Below are 20588 nucleotides of genomic sequence, written 5' to 3' on the forward strand. Positions count from 1 at the left end.
AGATTGAAGAAACTAAATCTCAAATCCAAAGAGAACGCGACGCGAGGGAAAATAGCTACAAAAAGATAAAACGACGTTTAACCGCGCTCGGATACGTGGAATATGGAGTAGAAGCACTGGGGCGCCACATCGGCAGCCGTAGGCATTTCCGCCATTTTGGGAGTGATCACCGGTCCCGTTGGACTTGTGATGGAAGGAATCGCTATCGGTGCGTTTGGCGCTTACGCGATTCTAAAGTACGCCTCCCGTAGACTCACCCACAAAACTAAAAAACACGATCAAATTCGAATTTTGGCAGACGCTAAATTAAATACCATCGAAGAATACGTATCTCACGCGATTGAAGACGGTGACATATCCCAGGAAGAATTTGTCCTTATTTTATCCGAGCTGAAAAAGTTTCACGAGATGAAAAAAAGATTAGATCGCATACGTCTACAAAATTGGAAGAAAATAAAGAAAGCTCGCGAAGCAAGCAAGAATTTGAACGTCAAGTCAACGAAAGAGCAGAAGCGCTAGCCAACGAACGAGCAGCGGTTTTAAAAAGAAAAATCTTATGAAAAAACTTGGCGAGTAAGTTTTACAAAGTCGGTTGAGTACAAGCGTAGCGGGCACGACCGGAGCGAGTACGAAGAGAATCCACCCACTTATCGAGAAGCGACTATTCCCACGGCGTAAAGATTATTTTTAAAATTCTTTTAAAATAAATGGGAGGCAATTTTAGTAGTCTAAATATTAAACGAAGACAATTCATTTACAGCCGAGTTTCCAAATTTAACGCACGCGTATAAATTACCGAGAGTAACCACGGATGAAGCGGTCAATAGGTGGTCTGCTGAGGCGATATCGTTTTACCAAAATCAATTTAATTTCGCGGTCTATTGCGCGACGACGGCCTGCGGTGTGGGTTTTGATCTGCTGTCCGACCCTTATCCATACGTCTCGGCTTTATTTAACTTTCACGTGTATTACACCGTACGGAAAATATTTTACGACTGCGTGATGCCCATTCCAAGTGACGACGTATTTGACGCGTTACACAATAATTATGACCATCGGAAGTTTACTGACACGTGCCTTTTATACGGAGTAGACCCGAATAAATCTTAAAAACAAACAAAAGACACTTTGTCAAACGGATTAGGCACAGCTTACTACTACGACAATGGATACGTACCCGTTCCGGGTAAAAACTACGACGCGCACGACTTACACGTGACCAACGGTAAATATGCGGGATCGAAGTGGGACTTCGTTCCTAAAAAGTCTCGTTTGACGGATGTGGGAATCACCAAGGTAAACAAATCAATTCGAGCTTACGTCTACGCATTACGAGGGGCACAGGTGCAGACCAAGACCAGCGTTTTGGCCACCGGCACCGGATTAGACGCGTGACGGCAATTTATTACGATCGTGGAATCTTTAATTCATTCGGGTCCCGATCTCGAACAGTCGATCGACCAATATCAAGATTCGTTACAGTACGCAAAAACGCCGTTGAACTTCGTAGTTGCCCCAGGTTTGTACCTGGTGCCCTCGGACATGGACTTACGCATCGGTACGTTTGAGGGATACAACAATAATTTACAAGTCGCGACTGAGGATATGAAGACTGGGTACGTACCAAGTTTGAATAACGGTACGAGCAGAGCGAGTACGAGTACTGGCAAAGAGGAATTACCAGAACCGGCAGTGTTACTGAGAAAGCAACCAAAGCCTTTAGACGCCCACAACGAAGAAAAACTATCATTAACCGTTGGAGCTGTTGCAGTGGGTGTCGTTGGGTTTCATGTTATACAAGGTTTTCACTTAAACGGTTTGAATTAGAGCAAAAAAAAATTCACCCCAAATTTGGGATGAATTTTTATTTATTTTTCTTTTTTGTCCTATTTACCCATTCTTTTGCACGTATGTCAAAAGCAGAACACCTGCGCCCACGAACAAGGTCCAAACGTGTTCCGCCACCCATCCGACCGCTTTACTCGCTACGTTAAAAAAACCAACTAAAATGCTACCGATGATCCCGGGCAAAGCGTCTAAAGCCTTCAACCCAAGTTTCTTTAATACGTTTGCCAGGTTCCACAGTTGCCGTTTGATCCAATCGGTAATTCCTGGTTTGGAAGGAGGTTTTAGGCGTTGGTTCAGGAGTTGTTTCAGGCGTTGGCCATTATACTACTAACGACGGTACTTACCGCTAAACCAAAGGCCGTTAAGATGCTCACGATTGTGACGCCTTGTTCTCTAAATAAAATATTAATTCGTTCGCGTAGTGTCAAATCCTAATTCATGATCTTTTCGATCGTTTCCTTGATGCGATTAATTTGGTTTCTCAATTGATTGGTGTTTCTATTGATGACTTCTAATCTACCCCGTCTTTCGACTCGTAAGTTGTCCAATTGTCGTTGAAGTCCCGTACGTTCTTCTTCGGATGTCGCTTCTTCCAACTCGGCTTCCGAATTGTTGAATTTTTGCGTCTAACTCATCTAATTTACCTTGATTTAAAATTAATTCTCCTTTTACCGTTTGTAACGATTTATCTAAAGCGACGAGTTCTCTGTAATTTAACCCTTCGGTTTGAACGTCTATGTCACGGGTGAGGTCTTCCACGATGTCGTTCGCTAGATCTGCTTCTTGGGGTATTTCTACCAATTCTATGCTCTCGGGATGAAGTTTCGCAAGTTTACGAGAGACCCGAGCAGCTTCTTCTTTTGTTTTCCGGAAACGTAATGACGCAAGCCTAAAACGCGTCTTATAAAATCTGTGTTTGTTCTTTGTTTAATAGTACTTAGGCTAACAAATTTACTATGATCGTTGTCTTGGGTTAAAAGAACTTTTTTGCCTTCAAACTTTACGTACAAGCGATCTTTACTATCTAAATTATCTTTAATTTCTGTTTCGTAACCAGTTTCTTTTTTGATAGCTGTGTAAAAATCGTTCACTTTAGATTCACGCAACAATTGCCTAAGATCCATTAAGTTGACTTGTCTTGTTAGTTCTGTTTCGTGTAAAGGATCGACGTCTTTAATTGACTCGTTGTATCGCTTTTCGATCTCTAAGCCGCCATATATTTCATCTTCTTCGTCTGGCCCAACGTCAATAGGATGTGTAAAATTAGTGTCTTCTATAAAGGACGTTTCTTCTTGCGTTGTATCAAAGGTATCGTCCCATTTTAAGTTATCTTGGTAGTTTATTTCTTGATTTTCCAAGAGAGGTATTTCCTCGGGCTCGAATCCTCCTTTTGCCATTTCTTTTATAGTATACGGTTTTTTTTTAAGCGGCGGGTAGGCTCGCGGGTAGGATACCCTGCGCTACCAACCAACCCTTGGTAGCCAATGCGCCGCTAGACAAAGCGGTTAATTTTAATGCATCCTCGGCGGACAATCTATTTAGGTCTGGTGGTTTAATTTTAAATAGCTTACTCGATAGCATAGCATAACCGAGTGAGATTCCCGAGACGACAGCACCGTGATAAACCGTATTTGCGATTCCGTTTACGTCGATTGATTTAGCGTTACTCATATTTATATATAAAGAACTTTTAAATAAAGTGAGCAAAGCGAGCTACGACCAAAGGGAGTATTCAATCCATGTCTAAAATTGGTTCTTGGTTAGGAATTATCGTGTTACTCGCTTCTTGCTTTGGCTGAGCGCTAACTTGTCGTGAACTGGGCTGGACACTGCTCGACTTGTTTCTCCAAATTAAGTAGACCGCAACCCCCGCAATCCCCAGTCCGCCGAGTATCAAGTTTTTGTTCTCTGTAACCGTTTGGTAAATTTTATTTTGGTTGATCTCTTCGTTTGCTCGGTTCACCCGTTAGTTTCATCTTACCGAGTTGTTGCTTCATCTTCTTGTTATGCTCGGCTAACTTCTTACCTTGTTCTACGCGCTTCGGATTTTTGGCTCGTTCTACTCGCTCAGTAACTGACTTAACTGCTTTCTGATTTGGTTGCTCGAGTTCGCTTCGTTGTTTTCCTGTTGCTGATTCACTTCCGTTTCTGTTGACATCCTCTTTTATAATAATAGAACTTTTGTTGAATTCTAGGTGTTTAGTTGTAATCAACGCTGCTGTAAGTGGAGACAGGTAAACTCCATACTTGTAACAGATTTCGGTAAATAGTCTACCCATAGTTTGACTGATGATAGGGTCGTCGTTGAGGTCTTTAGTAAGCGCTTCTTCAGACTTTAAGTTGACGTTAAAGCCTAAAAATTCTACCGGAGTGGCTATTCCTAGTAGGCGAGAGTACAAACTTAAAATAGCGTGACCAAGGGTTCTGACAATCCTTTCCCAAACTTAACTTCGTATAAATTGAACAGCTTTTCTTGATCTTTGGGTGGCATAGCTTCAATTTCTTTGATCGTGTATTCTTTGCCGAAGTATTTTTTAGATTCACCCGACGCGGCTATCGCGCAAAGTCTATCCTTTACGTTTGAGGTTGATTCGTTGTTTGATTCGCTTTTTGAATCGGTGAGTATACTTTTGATGTCATCCATTTCAATATATACGTTCTAAATTTGTTGTAAGTATACTTTAGTCGTATGTACTCAACCGTATAATAAGTTAAGTTGACTGCGATAACAAATTGAATAACTAGTTGAACATATTCTAGCAGAGCTATCATTTAATTGTAACAAAGATAAATTTAACTATAACTGAGTTGACGTAACTCAGTTATAGCAAAAGGTAAGTAAATTAAAGCAAATAAATAACTAGTTAAGAACTAGCTTTCAAATCTTTATACGATGTAACAATTAACTTATCGCTCTTTTTAGCGAGGTTACACTTTACACAACAAAGAACACAATTCGATTTAATATGCCCGATTTTATTATTTAATCATTCAATAGTACAAAGATCGTTTTTATGTTCTAAGAATTGCATTTGAACTTCGCAATCTGGATAAAAGCAACGAGGGTAATCCTCAATTAGCCCGCAGCAAAAGTCTGTGTCAATAAACCGGTCAGGATCGAATCGGTTATGCTTCTTATCTGATTTTCTAGCGTTGCTAATCCAATTTCGAATCGTCACTTCAACTTCCCCGGTGCAGATCTTAATAATATCTACGTCTCTTATGAATACAGACCAATGACCCATTACATTCTATACAGGTGTTCTTTCTTCTGCCGTGTTCGCAGAACACATTTAGATCTTTGTCGTCCGTGCTCGCACTTATTTTTTTCTTGATTAGCTCGTACCTTAGCAATACAATCGTTGCAGTTTAAATTAATTTTACCACTTCTTTGTATAAAGAAGTTTGCCAAGTCCAGGAGACAACGGCACGCTTTGCATGTTTTCTTTTGACTTTCTATCATATTATTCAACAAACATAATTTAAAAATTTTTATCGTTTTTATTGAATTAAATAATTCGCCGGCGGTTCCGTATTTAATATCAACTTACTAAATCTCACGTTGCGTAGATGCCTTTTAATTTCCCCTCTCTTCTCATCAGGCACTACATCGTTTTCGTCCAGACATTGATCAAAGGACGATCTACCTTTACAATGAAAAATTGCCGTCCAAGCGGTATTCTCTCGGACGTCTTTTAGCACCGAATTGTACTTTTGCGTAAGTAGCCAACAGCTGTGGAGGTAGTGCCTACCCGAGAACGCCATCTTACTAAGGGCGCATGTATTGCTACTTTTGGATTTCTTTCGGTACTTAATAAACTGATCTGCTGCGCAATCGTCGATAATAAATAATGTATTTACACCATCGAATACTCTATGGTAGAGTTCTATGGTCGAATAGGTAATAAACAGTCTTCTTGTTTCTAAAGGTTTGCGCCAAGTCTCGATTAGTAACGACTTCGTATTCCAAGGTTAGATCCGAAATTTGATATTCCGCGGCAGTATCTGAAGAGTTAACCACTTTGTCGTGTCCGTTAAAAGTTAGTTGATACGTCAGAGGCTCTTTAAACCACGAAGAATAAAAGGGGGTATGATCCGTCAACATCGGCGTGTCCAGTGGAATCGCATAACGATTTTTAAAAGCGTCGGCAATTGCCTTGTCCTTACCGTCGTTTGCGGCAGCATTAGCATCGTCACCCCCTAGACGTATCTTGGCTACGTTTTCTTTCTCTAGTCCAAAATACGCCATATTTTTGGTCTGCGAAGGGGGTAACCAATTGTCCTTGAAATTGTGAAATACGTCCGCATCCCGGTAGCTTACGATTTTGTTTCCCTGGAGAGATTTTATTTCCGAAACCAGGTTTCTCGCTACGTTGTTATAAACCGTCCGGTTGTCGTCCGAACCGCCGTCTAGATCCAGTTTAAAAGCCAACTTTGCCGTACCGAGTACAATGACGTCGTCAGTGCCTAAAGCGGAGAATTTTACGTTTATTGTGTGACCCGCGTCTATAGTGCTCGGGTTGTGCGTAATTGTTACTTCGCGCCTTTCGCCTTTGATCGCGCGAGGAACTTTCAGTCTGCGACTCGGGTTAAGCTTTTTGGTGTACATCTTACTTTTATATAATAGCAACCTTAGTTTCAAAATGGCTAGTGCTTTATTGATGATTGGAGGATCGATAGTAAACGCCTTGGCATTCACGGGCTCAAATTTTTTATTTAGCAGTTTATCAAAAAGTAAAGTCGACGAAGAACGAAAGCGACACAACCTCGCGTTAGAACAACTGGCGCAAGCAAAACAAGAATGGGAACAAAAACGCGTACGCCTGTTAGACTTTTTGAACGAACGAATGCGACAAGAACGCGCGAGCCAGCAGACATTTGTAAACGTGAACGAAGCGTTGCGGGCTTATTCTGAATTGACCGGTAAGAATCTTATCCCGTTACCGCCAGAGCCTAAGTTATCCGATTTTTACGAACCTTCCGAAGATCAAAAAATTCGCGAGTTTGTTTGGATTATAGGTGGAACTGCGATAGTTGGATTGTTGGCTTATCGATACTTGTAACTTATTTTAAAATGGAGAGAGAATCGGTCGAACCTAATTACGCGCATCAAATGGATGTTTTGTATTTACCCTGGGACCGAGTTAAAAGGAAAACGTTTAAGTACGCTTTGACCGTAGTAGACGTGGGTTCGCGGTATAAAGAGGCAGAACCGTTGACCAGTAAAACTGCCGAGCAAGTGAGCGAGGCAATAAAGAAAATTTACGAGCGATCACCTCTAACCTGGCCCAAATTCGTAATGGTAGACTCGGGGTCTGAATTCAAAGGTGAGTTTAAAAAGTTAATGACAAATATAAAGTACAAATTCAAGTGGGTGAACCTGGGGTACACAGATCTCAAGGAATTGTAGAAAGGTTTAACCGCACTTTAGCCGAAAGGTTATTTGGCCACCAATACGCTCAAGAAATGTTAAACGTGGGTGAGCGAAACGTGGAATGGGTTGAACGTTTGCCTCAGGTCGTGAAATCGTTAAACGAGGAAAAAACGCGATTAATAGATGCCGTTCCTGCAGAAGCCGTCAAATCAGGCCGAGTAAAACAAGAACCAAGTACACCTGTAAGAACTACCCAAAGAGAACTTCCTCCAGACGCGGTCGTCAGGTACCTTTATTACCTGGGCGAGCAGGATGGAGGCACCGTCAGAAGGGTGACGGATCCGATCTGGTCCGTGAACGTCTATCAATTGAAAAGCGAACTAGTCAATTTAAACGAGTGAAAGGAAAACGCGTCGAAACGGGCCCAACTTTATATTACCTTTTAAACGGACCAAATAGGGGTTTCGTCAAAGAGGGAACTTCAGGTAGTACCCGAGGATACCGAATTACCGAATTAGCTTATGCCCGTAAGCTAACGTATCGATTCCGTTCGGCAATATATAGCGCTTTGTGTCCAACGGCGACTAACTAAGTTTATTTTGTGAAATGGTGAACACCCGATGTTTATCCGTTCTAAATAGTTGTTGTTTATTGCAATAATGCGTTTTGTCAGATAGCTTTTCTCGGTTACTACCTTGGAAACCCCTTTCGCCTTCTTTAAAGAAAAGTACTCGCTCTGCCCGTTGCTCGCTGGCGCTCGCTTTTGATCGACCGTCAGAATTGAATACATTTTCGGTCTGATACAAATGGCTTCTAAAATTGTTTTGCCACCAAATTCGTATTTCATTTTGCCTATGACTTTTTTATTTTTGACGCTGTAAAGCGGATGATCTGGCGGGTAATTACTAAAGTCAAATAAATTACGCGTTTTGTTTAGGTAACCAGTTAAATCTTCGGAGCTTCGCTCGATTTGAACTAATAGAAAATCAGTGTCCGTATAAAGTAAATTTACTTTTTCGCCAAAAGTTGATTTTAGTTCGTTGTAGTAGAAATCGTACATTAACGTTTTTGAATATCAAGAATACTTACACCGCAATAGATTGGCTTATTTAATTTTGTTTTGTTTCGGTACATCTCCACAAACGAAAGGGAACAGTCCTCAAGTGGCACCGTCGATTCGCAATTTGGTTTATACGGTTAATTTTTTGTATTTGGCGGCGTCTTGTTCGTCCCTCAGTAAATGGCCGTCAATTCGATATCTAACATTTTCCATCGTCTTGCCAAAGACCGAGTTGTTCATCAATTTAAAAAAGTCTTTCTCAAAATCATTTTTTGCTTTCTTGCGCAATTTCGTGTTTCTGTCAATATAGCTCTTCATCCACGGCTTTTGGCGGAAACGCAGTACCCGGTGAACTTCTTTGATCCACAACCCTAGTTTGAGATATTTTTGCAATATACGATAATGGCACACATATTTTCGTTTGGTGTTGAGAGTGGCCACTAGTTTGTCTACCGAGGTCACCTTGCTCGCCATTACCAATTAAATCATGTTGATAGCTCGAAAGCCATTCGTTTGGTACCGACATATTTTCGGGTGCAAGTGGAAAGTCATTATGTTTGTCATGGTGACGTTCCGGGTAATCTAAAGAGATCTCAAACATGTAACCGTAGTCATCGGTTAGTCGCAACTCTTGGATGTAATAGTAAGTAAATTTTTCTAAGTCTGTTTCCCAGGTAAATTCCCCTACGGGCAGATATTTGCTCATCGCCCAGCCGTATAAATTATTTGCGTCTAGGTACATGATCTGTGACTCTGGCTTATTTGGGTCGTAGTCAGGTAGTTCTGGACTACTGGCCTTTGCATATCGCTTTGCACCCACACTCGAGATACCACCTCTTTTTTCCCTTTCAAAGAACAAGTGCTTGTCAATGTCTGTCAGTAGTTCCAATTGTATACCCGAATGCTTTAACAATGCAGCCCACGACAGGCCCGGTGACGTATAATAGCTTGGCTGGGACAAGGCCATAGTGTTGTTTACAGACTTTGCGGAAGTTCTCAAAACCAGCGCTAACAATAGCACGTCTGTTTCCACGTATATGTCGTGGTAGTCGCCTAGGTTTTGGCAATTAAATTTTTCCCATACTGTCTCCGCACGAGCGTATTCTAGCTCGGTTATCCCTCCCTGCTTCAGAGAGCTATAGAAAGCGTCGATAGGTGGGAGCCGTCTCTCTTGGAACCGATCAAAGGAGTCTATATACTCATAGGGGTAAATTCCCTTTTCCAACAGTAAATTTGTCCTCCCTTCGGTCGTACTCGCTGCGCTTTTGTTTTCTGGAAACCTTTCGCAAAGTAAGTTAAAATCATCGGGGGAACAATTTTTAACCAACCGATCTAGCGAAGCCGCCATAAAATGAAAGGAGTCTAAAAATCTGAGTTGGCCAAAAGAAAACGAAATGTAATTTTCAGTATTTTTAGCGATCAACTTAATTGATTTCCCATAAAATTCGTGAGCGCCTTGCATGATTAAATGTGCGTCGTATTTCTCCAAGTTGTGTAAGATCACCGGAATGGGTGTTTGATCGGGCACTATTCTTAACTTGAGATTACAATTAGCGTGCGCTGGGCCTTGGTACTTCCCCGTCACGTGACAATGATCTCTAACCTTTCTAAATTGTTGATGGGCTTTTCGCAATCTAAACATTTCCACTCTTTGAACTCTTTTTCTTTGCCTTCAACTTTAACTATACGACAAAACTTGATTTTTTCTTCTTTTGTCTCTGGTGGTTTTGGAATATCACATTGACAGTGAGATTCACCCGCTTTCGCTCGATCTATAAACTTTTCGCAGATCCAACATCTATTACATTGTTCGTAAATTTTTTGTAACTCGGGTGACCAAATCAACTTTGCTTTGTTTTTAAACGTTTCGTTTATATTCTCCGTTTCCTGAGAAAGTGATTCTACAAAATTAACAGCCGCGTCTTGACCTCTGTAAGTCTTTCGGCTAGTGCAAACTCCATTGCATTTGACGACTGCGTATGAGTATCCGCAAGGCTTGTGAATCTGTGTTTTAACCGTGTTTGTGTCTGCTGGCGGTAACCTTTCTAAAACCGACTCAAAATCGGCATAAATGACAAAAGGCGCGTCTTGCTTATTTTTGAAATTTTTGAACTTGAGTATATTTTCACCCTCGGCCGGCATTTCAACTTTACATGTAGGAACGTTTAAGCCTTGGCAATCTTCTTTGTGGCTGGCTAACTTTTCTTCCGTTAGAAAAGGCGACATGCACTTGAAACACCAGTGTTTTTGGCCGTTGTGATGATCGATATCACCCGTCAACCGAGAAAAGTTTTTAATCCAAGAATAATGGTTCTTCTCGCCCTTGTTAAATAAAAGTGAATTGATCGGTTCTTCTGGCCGCTTGCTTTTGTGGAGAATGTAAAGACCGTCTTTTTTGGTGTAACCAAACACATTGATTGCCAAGCTATTTAGCGATTCGATACGTGGAATTTGTGAAATCGGTGTTGGAAAGCTTATGTTTGTAAAATTTAAACCATCTGATTCTGACCGGTAAGTCGAAGGTCGCTCCTTATTAATTTTATATTTTGGATTTGTTTCTAGCTGGCTTTTGACTCCGTCTGAATATAATTTTAAAGCTGCTCTCAACGCCATCGAATACATTCTTGATCTTTATTTTGGACGTTTATGATTGCTTTTTTGTGTAACAATTCCTTAGGCAACAGAATGTAAGAAGAACCCACTGGATTATATTTAACCACGTTGACATAAAAAGCGACAACTTTGTCAAAGATCCAACCTGAGCCTTTTTGTGTATGAGCCTCCACTTGTTCGATTTGTTCTTGGCGTTGCTTAGCAAGTGCATTTTTAACACCAGGTTTATTTGTTACTACGTCTTGATCACTCTGAAAGGGAAAGGTGCCGTAGTCAATCGTTCCGTCAACTTTTTCCAATCTAAACTGCACTTTAAGATGTGTTTGTAATTTGTAACTCCCGATTTCTTTGAGTTCAGCTAACGCTGTTTTCTCTATCAACTGCTTGTAAAAATCAAAAAAATGTATTAAATCGTCTTCATAGAAGCGAGGAATCAACTCCCAATTACGAAAATTATCTATAAAACGCTTTATATGTTTAATGTCTACTTCCTCGAGTTCTTTAGGTTGTGTATAAGCTTTAATCGCAACAATAAAGTCCTGTTTGACGTATCTGTCTTTGTTTGCAGAAGGAATATTCCATTTTTGTACCGTTTTCAACAGCTGCCGATATGACTGACGCAGGAGATATCTAAATTGTTTTTGATCCTCTTTGATAGCGTTTATTAGTTCAAATCGTGTATGGTGTTTATTTTTAGGTGTCGGTAATGGGATGTTATACCGCTTGACAAAATCTTCTAAAAACGCCTTCTTAAATCGAGTAAAATATTTTAGTATTGGTCTGTGTAGAAGGTTGCTCATGTCTCTATTTATATATAGGTTTCTAAAATTTTTATCATTTTTTCTATCGACTTGACTTGACATGTTTTTAATATATAGGTCATTTATTTAAGGCGGTTTGTTTTGCTTTGAACAGAGCCAAGGTCACTAGTTCAGACCGGAAAAGCAAGGGGAAATCCCTTTTTGTTTGTGCAGGCCGGTGCCAGTCACGAGTTGTTTACAACTGGAGTCAAAAGTTCAAGGTCAGTGAAGTGGAAATCCCCAGCGCTAGTCACGAGTTGTTTAGCCAGCGAGCGAGCGAGCGAGCGGCGCCGGGATCAAAAGTTGAGTGGAAATCCCCGAGATTTTTGGGTCGATGTACTACCCAAGGGTTTTGATCAAAAACCGGGGCTCACGTCATTCCAGGATTTTCCCATTTTTTCCCACCAAAAATGTTTCGACGATTTTTTGGGTCGATGTACTACCCAATGGTTTTGAGCAAAAACCGGGCAAAAAGGGGCGTGTGCTCCAGAACTCTCAGTTTCCTACTACTAAAACACCTGATGTAAACTACACCCCAAATAAAAAGGGTCGGAAGTTTTATACTCCCCTAACCAGGACTGTTCAGGGAAACCCTGCTCCAATCTTTACCAGGGAGCATCAGCATTTCATTGGGGGTGCCTGCTTTAAATAGTGTATGTTGTTTTTCTGGCAGGGGGCACCGAAGAGGGGGGACATTGGGAATTCGTTGGGAGGGGGACATGTGCCTCCTTGGGTACCCCCCCTCCCTATGGCTACATCACAGCTTTTTACATACAAACATATCTGCTTTTCAAAGGACACATTTGCATGTACATGCACAAGTTGGGAGTATAACTAAATTATTCTTCTGCCTTGATGTAGAAGTACCAGCATACAGATGAAAAAACTTGTGTAGAGCAAAATAGTACATGCACAAGTTGGGAGTATAACTAAATTATTCTTCTGCCTTGATGTAGAAGTACCAGCATACAGATGAAAAAACTTGTGTAGAGCAAAATAGTACTTACAGTGACCCAACCTGATTAGTCAGGTTACTTGTCACTATCTGTACCAACTCCTTTCTTGTCGAGGTTGCGATTTCTTCTTTTTTCGAGCTCAGCAAGAATTTTGCCTCCATTCTTGTGAGTACTAAGGATTGCACTGATGTTGTAATCCTGAGAGGAAATTCAAAATGGTAAAAAAGTTTTCAACAATCAGTTTGTAAATGTTATTTGGCTGTGATTTGCTAACACTCAGCACAACAGATATGAAATTCTGTTATGCCTTCTTTACTCCAGTCAATCTACAATAACATGGGGTGATCAATAATTGTAAAATCTCTCACTACCTTGTGTGCTTTAATTAAAATTGTCTCCTATAAATCAGATACATGTACCGTAGGATCATTGCCACAAAATTTCAAGGAGAACTTGGGGCTGCTGACATCTTCATTTGGCACTGTTGCACTAGATGTATCAGTAATTGCTGCACTGCTGCTGCTTCCAGAGACTAGAGTCTGTGGAGATTGGCCAAAACGATCACTCTTCAGGGCTATCATCAACTGCCTCCTTTCACCGAAGAGAGTGAAGCCACATTCTTTGAAGTCCTCTTCTGTCATTGATGAGATGACCTCCTCACTGTCAATGCCATTTTCTTACAAAAAAAAATACAATAAATAAGAATTTCCAGTCAAATAATTGAGATGGGCAGTACAAATACTAAATAAAAATTAGTATTTGCAAATTATTCGCAGTAAACTAGGTGTGCAAATATCATTTCCTCTTTTGCCCTGATGGCAGCTAAGACTGCCATAATACACTTTTAAAGAAAGTAAACTAAACTGATTAAAATTTTAAAATGGGACGGTCTATCTGAAAATTCACGTACATGTGTGCCCTTTTCTAGCTGTCCCTGCTGTTTTTTGAATGATACCTGTGAATTCAGCTTGCAAGTGTTTTCAACATATTCAAACACAATAAGGTGCATATGCCCCCTAATTATGAAAGGCTTTAATAAAATTTTGCAGTTCCTGCAGCTCCCAAAATTTGTTTACCAAATTGAAAACCATGATTTGCTACATGTGTGTTACGTGTTTTTCAACCGATTAGTAGTGTTTCTAAATGTTTAAAGAGCATATTATGTGAGATCATGGGTGTCCCGGCTGGCACTGCATGCACTTCAGCAATGCTTGCAATGCCTTCTGCATGAAACAATTCTTTAAATGTCTTCTAACTGCATGGAAATTAAATGCAAAATACATGCATGTGCTTCCCGCTGGCAATCTGCAATGCACGGACAAGAAAATAAAATTTAAGATTTTTAAGATTTGGACCAAAAAATATATTTGCATGCTCATATTTTTACCTCTTTTTTTGGTTGGGTGATGGTTCTTCCTATTAATACGCAATATATCGGAGCTGAATGTATGTGTTGCTGTCTTCTTTACTCAGGGTGTGTAATCCTGAATACGGGAGAAAATGTTGAAGGTCACCAGCCTTGATAATACTGAATGCAGGGGGATTATGAACTATCACTGGGTACGAATGTAAGTGTGGAACAAAATCTCCAGTTGAACATCTTTTTATCAGGAAATGTGCCTCCTGTTCACCATGTAATCCCACTAGCACAGACGAAATTAGCCCAAATGTAGGCACATGGTCATCATCATCAGAGACATCAACAACGATATACAAGTTTGATCTGTACGCAGTTCCAAATATTTCAACTTCGTTGGCAACAAACACTTGTGCTATATCCAGTCCCAGTTCTTGTACAGCTAGACCACCTTCAAGGTTTTCTACTCTAACAGTCCCACCACTAGAACACTTGAATCTTGTGCTGATTCCACTCTGCCATGTAGCACAATGATGAAGTTGTATCTTGGCGGCAACTGACTTGCAAATGTTCCTAAAATTTGCATTTACATGCCCTATCTTCTTGCTGAAAGCATTCTTTGCTTCGTATTTGAAGCACGATGCATTTCCCAAAGGCCCGGTTCTTAGAATACATGTTGCATAGTGTATCATGTGGTGGTGCTTGTTGATTAAGTTGATGTCTGGGAATAATTCTTTGAAATGAGCATGATGCTGAACAATTAAATGTTTCAGATAGTAGACATGGGATTTGCGAACAGGAACAGCAAGAACAATGTCAGTACATCTCAATAATAGTAAGATCAACTCATAGTAGCGATTTCCCACAGGCACCTGATCTCCAATAAGAAAAGGAAACATTCTTAGAAGGCAGGCCATCTGTGCTGCTTTTTGCCCTAGTTTGTGATCACCTTCATTCTGTAGTCCTGGTCTTGTAAGGTTGACACTTGGTTTGTTCTTCCTCTCCATGAATGGATATGCAAAACTTTTCACCCGTGCATTGAATTGATCCACTGTCATAACATTGTCTACTAATAACAGCTGTCTAAGAACAAGCTTTACTTCAAATGGTGCCACACCCTCAAAGATGTCGTGCATTACATCAAAATTACAGTTTGTTGTAACATGGAAGTAACGGAGCTCATTTAAACAACACTTCCCTCTTACTCCTGTGACAGAATTGCCATTTGGCAGTTGAGCTGCTTCATCTGCATGCCTATCATGAGATTCTATATTGCGCAACTCAAACTTTTCTTCCAGAAATTGTGTCTGGGCAGTTTCTCTCGAACAGAGACACATCCGGCAAAAATTGTTAGCCGAAGGACTAAGAAAATTGAAAACATCATGCACTGCAACAGAGTCACCAACGACACGAGTAAGGGCAGCTCAGATGCACATTGGTCCACAATCTTTCACTTCAACCATACAACCCATATCTGACTCAAGCTGATGTAGTTCATCCTTTAACTGCTTCAATATTGGTTCAAACCCATATGTCTTCAGGTCAAGAGAATGACATACTGCCACCAAGTGAATAGACTGCATGTCTCTGTTGTACACCTTGGGCAAATTCTCAATACTGAAATAAAATAACCCTAACTTGTGAATCACTCTTTTTGAGCCTAGTGGGTTTGCTACCTCTACATCATCATAATAGAGTTGGATCCTTAATGTGTCTGGGTGGCCATCAAACCCTCCTTGTTCAATAAACTGTTGTCCATCCTTATGGGAAGCCAGAAATCCTTCTTCAGTAGTCTCCTCACTTTCTAACAAAGCTCGAAGTGACGGAGATGACAGAATTGCTGTTAATGTTTGTATTACTGATACATATTGAAATGTCTCTGTTACAAGTTTTTGTTGTACAGTGCCAGTATTTTTATCTACAAACTCGTCATACCTGGTTCCAAGAGCTATGGCTTTTGAGGGAACTAACTGACAGTGTTCCAGGAAGAATTTGTTTTGTTGGTCAACTGTTTCTAACCCTTCAAATGGATTTGAAACCAGGTCAGATTTTGCCAGAAGTTCTTGGACATCATCTGAATTAACATCCACGTTTTTTTCACCTAGTAATTTTAAAACTTGATCTTTCAGAACTCCTATGTTTTCCGTCATCAATGATTGCGTTGTGTTTATGTAAGCATTAACAGATGTAAGGGTGGTGCTTGCATGTCCTCTCATATGCAAAATGAATGATGCAGCCTTTTGTTTAAGCACATTCAAGTTAATATCAGGAATCTCTTCAACTTCAACATGAACCATATCTTCAGCATCTTCATCACTTTCCTCACTTGAAAGGTCACTGACTACCCGTTCTTCGACAACAGGTGGCGCTGCAACAATTCTAACATTCTGGTGGTGGCGTTTTATGTGACGAAGAAGTGAATTTACCAATTTAAATGTTTGTCGACATCCTTCTTGACCGCATATCAAGTCATTGTAGTCACCCAAATAATGAAAGTTACGCAGATATAAGGCAAGCTTTCTTGAATCTTTAAAGTGATGTGTGCATTTGAAGCATGGGAGTGGCATATCTGTAAGCTCTGTTCAGTAACCAGTAGTGACAACTTCTCCTGGCTTATTTTTTCCAAACGAACGTGTCCAGTAGTTCTTTCTTCCTATGTTACTGTTGAATAAAAAAGGACAAGATTTGGGCTGATGCAATTTGTTTTTAAGTATGTGGGAGTTCAATGGTGCAACGAAAGATGATACAGGTTTTTTTGTTTTTTTTTTACAATTTTGGTCCCTATATAGGCCCAGTCTATATTTGTTGTGCTTTCTCCCCTTCACTGCACACACCATAAACAAAGTCTATTACAAGTTCATGTACATGGTGATGACCAAAACCAAATGCCAGAATTAAACTGTGTATGGGTGTTTTTTTTTTTTTTTTGAGAGGGCAAATTTCATTTGATCAGACAAATTTCAGTGCATTTTTTTTTGCCAGAATCCAAGAATGAATTGCAGATCTAGGTTGGAAAAAACCACCTGCATCGTTCTGTGATGTGCCATGGGAAAACCAAATGTGACGTGATTTGGGAGAACCATCTGAATTATGCAAAGAATTAGGTTTTAAAAGTTACAATGCCACATGTTTATAGCATCAATTGGATTTTAATATTCACCAACGTCAGTACAGCATAGCTTTTGTTAAGGCCACTTTTTTTTCAATGGAAAAACAAATGGACGAAACACACTTTTATACTGTACATGTCCTTTGATTAGTGTACTCGTGCACTGTTACCATGGTATGCCGTTGTTTTCATCTGTTGCCAACTGCATGCATAAGGCCATTTTCCCAGCCTATAGCCCAAGGTGTTGCGTATAACCTAATGTTACGTGTGGGCCCAGGCCTATACCTGTATACAGGCTAGGCATATAATAGGCCTGTCACGTAACTGTCTCTGACGTTACCCTTACCCTAGACCCAGACTAGGGCCAGTCTACTTCTATTCCTATATCACGTCTATTGCAAAATTGGGGGCATACAGGCCCATGCCTACTTCTTTATGAACTTCACGTCTCTCAAGCTGAGGGCATTAACTCACCCGAGAAAATCAGAAATCCACTATTTCAGCGCATCTCCAGCCCTTCCTTTTTCGTGAAATTTTGGCCTCAGTATTTCTCACGTCCTGACTCTATCTGCCCCACCGTACTGCAGTGATGCACTCCCTCTGAAAATAATTCCACGCATGCACAGATATATTTCAATGTTGACCGCTTCGGTAGCTGTTTGCGGATTACAAAAGGTGGGTCGCGTAGTAGTGTTGAAACCTCACCCGGCCGACCCACTTTTTGTAATCTGCAAACAGCTGCCAAAAAATTACAGGTCAGCATCAAAGTGCACTTGCGCATGGAGTACGTTGCTGCAGTAGGCATGGTAGGCCTATTAATGAATGGCAGAGTAGGGATCGACACGAGAAATAGAGGTTTAACACTAAATTTCACAAAAAGGAAGAGCTCGAGACGTCCCGAAATTGTGGATTTCTGATTTCCTTCAGTGAGTTAGCCTAATGGCTCTTAACTTAAGAGATTTCAGGATGGGGTCCATAACTTAAGAATTTTTTTCTGCACTCCCAATTTTGCTATTGATGTGAGTAGGCTATAGGCCTATATAGGGCCAAGGTATACGGGAGTACAGGATACAGGACTAGCCTTGTAGGCCTAGTATCTGTGCATGGCTACCCTTCCCCGGCCAAGCAACTCTTGCCCACTGGACTAGCCTATAGGCCTAGGGCCTGACGTTACACAAGTTAGCCTATATAGGGCAGGCATGATAGGTAATGCAACAGTTGTTTGGCCATATTTTTAGGCCCTAATTATTAAGGCTATAGGCCTAGGCATGATAGGCCTAGGGCCTAGGCTCAGGCCAACATCGTGTTTGAACTAAAGGTCCGGAATTGTTCTCTTTTAATGGATTAAACGCTACACATAAGGCAACATAGGCTACAAAATACACAAAACCAAGGTCTAAACAACGACATTCCAGCACAGTTTACGCGCGGCGTAGGCCTTGGTCTAATGTTAACACTTGCCTGCACGTTAGCCCTCTTCGGCCGGCAGGCGCGGCCTACCCCAAGTTAGACATTTGAACATGTTGAAGTGGGTCTGGACCGTAGTTTAACCACAAACTGAAGAAGCCATCCAATGCACCGACATGCTGATTGCTGAACTTACCAAGAAATATCCCCTCGATCCTCTGAACCTGAGCTGCATCCTCAAACGTTTTACGAAGCGTCTCTGCAACTCCAAGTGGTAGTTGTGACATCGCGACGTGACAAATCAACGCCTGTACATGTAATATGTACGTGTGTACGCACAGTATACCGCGCGGCGCTCGCCTATATATTATGCGCACACGTAGTGCAGTGCAGTTAAGATGGCGGCCATCGGAGTTTCTCGTCGAGTGTATGCAAATTAGCTTACATCGAACTCTCACTTGTGATTGGTAACTTTTCAGACACATCAGCCAGCGATTGGCTGCTTGAAAGTCACTCCAATGTGGAGTGACAGTTTGAGCGGGAAACCGATCGTCTGAACAATGAAGGCCAGGGGCCAATTTCATAAAACATGTAAGCGCAAGTTATGACTAAAATGAAAGAGTACTAGAATTAAAATTGCATATTAATTGCGTGTAGCGATTCCACGATTTTGAAATTTGTTTTCAAATTAGTTCAAAACCCAAAGACTTTTCTAAACTACGTAACAAAACTTGTTAAACTTTTTTCTTTCTTTTTTATGTGTGTTTGTGGTCATTTGACATCTTATGAAATAAGGTCGCTCAAAAATCGGATGGAGTCCACATTTCACTCTAAATATCGAGCGGAGGAGAGTCTCACCCGGTGAAGAGTGATTACCTGGAACACAGTTTTCACTCGAAGTAGAGCAAATTCCACTCCAAAGCGAGCGAATATGAAGTCACTCGGCAGAAAGAGTGAAGTTTTCACTCTTTTGCATTTAGAGAGTACAAATATTGTGATTTTGCTGAAGAAAACCTTATGATGCCGATGAATTATTCAGGATTACCTTTGATTCATGCCCCATCAGCCTGAATGTCCCGCGCGTAACCGCTAACCAGCACAGAGGACGCGTTGGAGTCATGAACCTCATCCTCGTTCACCGAGAAAAATGTTTATATGTTACGTTGCATGCACACAGCGATCGTGGCTCGCGTGTTTAGCATGCATTTGCACAAAAATGTGAATGCGGGCTTACCGAGGACAATAAAGCGTAATCACACTCGCAACGAACTGGACACGACATAAGTAATGCTGAGGAAACTTGCGTATTTTTTATTGGTAAAAGCTGCCGATATCTTGGGGTTTGGGGATTTGTAAATAAGTCATTGTATATCGAAACAGACAATTGGAAAAGGCAACAACATTAGCTGCGAAGTGCAACTGCGGTGTGCACGCTCGCAACTACACAGGACACTACATGCTACCAGCGTTGTGCAAGTAAATGGGATCGGTACATATTGTTATCTGGCGGTCATTCGATCGAGTATGTGTGCAAGTTCGGGGAAAGTTCGGCCCTGTCAATCACAGATTTAAAAAATCTCACACAGTGTTTAAAACATTTGTGCTGTAAGTTCTTTTATTTTGTAATTTCCTTGTCACATTTTGGTGTCATTTTTGGTGTCAACTGTTACCATCAAGTTAACGAGCGGTGGACTAAGCCTTAGGGGATGTTCGTTTGGTGTAAGTTTACCACCGCTCTGTGATTAGGTAATTGATCCAAATGCCAATAAATATAACACTTATGCCAATACAAATGATACGGGACTGACTAAATTTCACGGTGACCAGTGATTTCTAAGGCAATTATATGATTGGTTTATTCAATGTCAGTGCTCAGTTATCCGTTAAATACAACAGCAATTAACTATAAACAAAATTATCCTCACGGGAGGTAGTCCTACGTGGCCAACTGCACCACGAACGTGATTAATCAGCCTTATCCTTAACCTACAACAGAATAACCCTCTCGGTGATCAGGGTAGACCTCACAATAACCAGGTAACCCTCACAGTGATCAGGGTAACC

General features: G+C 40.9%; 1 protein-coding gene across 1 annotated transcript; it reads right to left on the reverse strand.

Moving 5' to 3' along the window:
• Positions 1 to 9945: 9945 nt before the first annotated feature.
• LOC110990636 (uncharacterized) lies at positions 9946 to 18904 on the reverse strand. Its single transcript, XM_087131839.1, has 3 exons — positions 18721 to 18904; positions 13071 to 13327; positions 9946 to 12849 (listed from the first exon to the last, which is right to left on the reverse strand). The coding sequence occupies exons 1-3, from the start codon at positions 18809 to 18811 to the stop codon at positions 12727 to 12729; spliced, it is 471 nt and encodes a 156-aa protein (XP_086987965.1). The 5' UTR covers positions 18812 to 18904; the 3' UTR covers positions 9946 to 12726.
• Positions 18905 to 20588: the final 1684 nt, after the last annotated feature.

This window comes from Acanthaster planci, unplaced genomic scaffold (genome assembly GCF_054643075.1).
Source record: "Acanthaster planci isolate LZ-2023a unplaced genomic scaffold, COTS_SCS Contig18, whole genome shotgun sequence".
Lineage (NCBI taxonomy): Eukaryota > Metazoa > Echinodermata > Asteroidea > Valvatida > Acanthasteridae > Acanthaster > Acanthaster planci.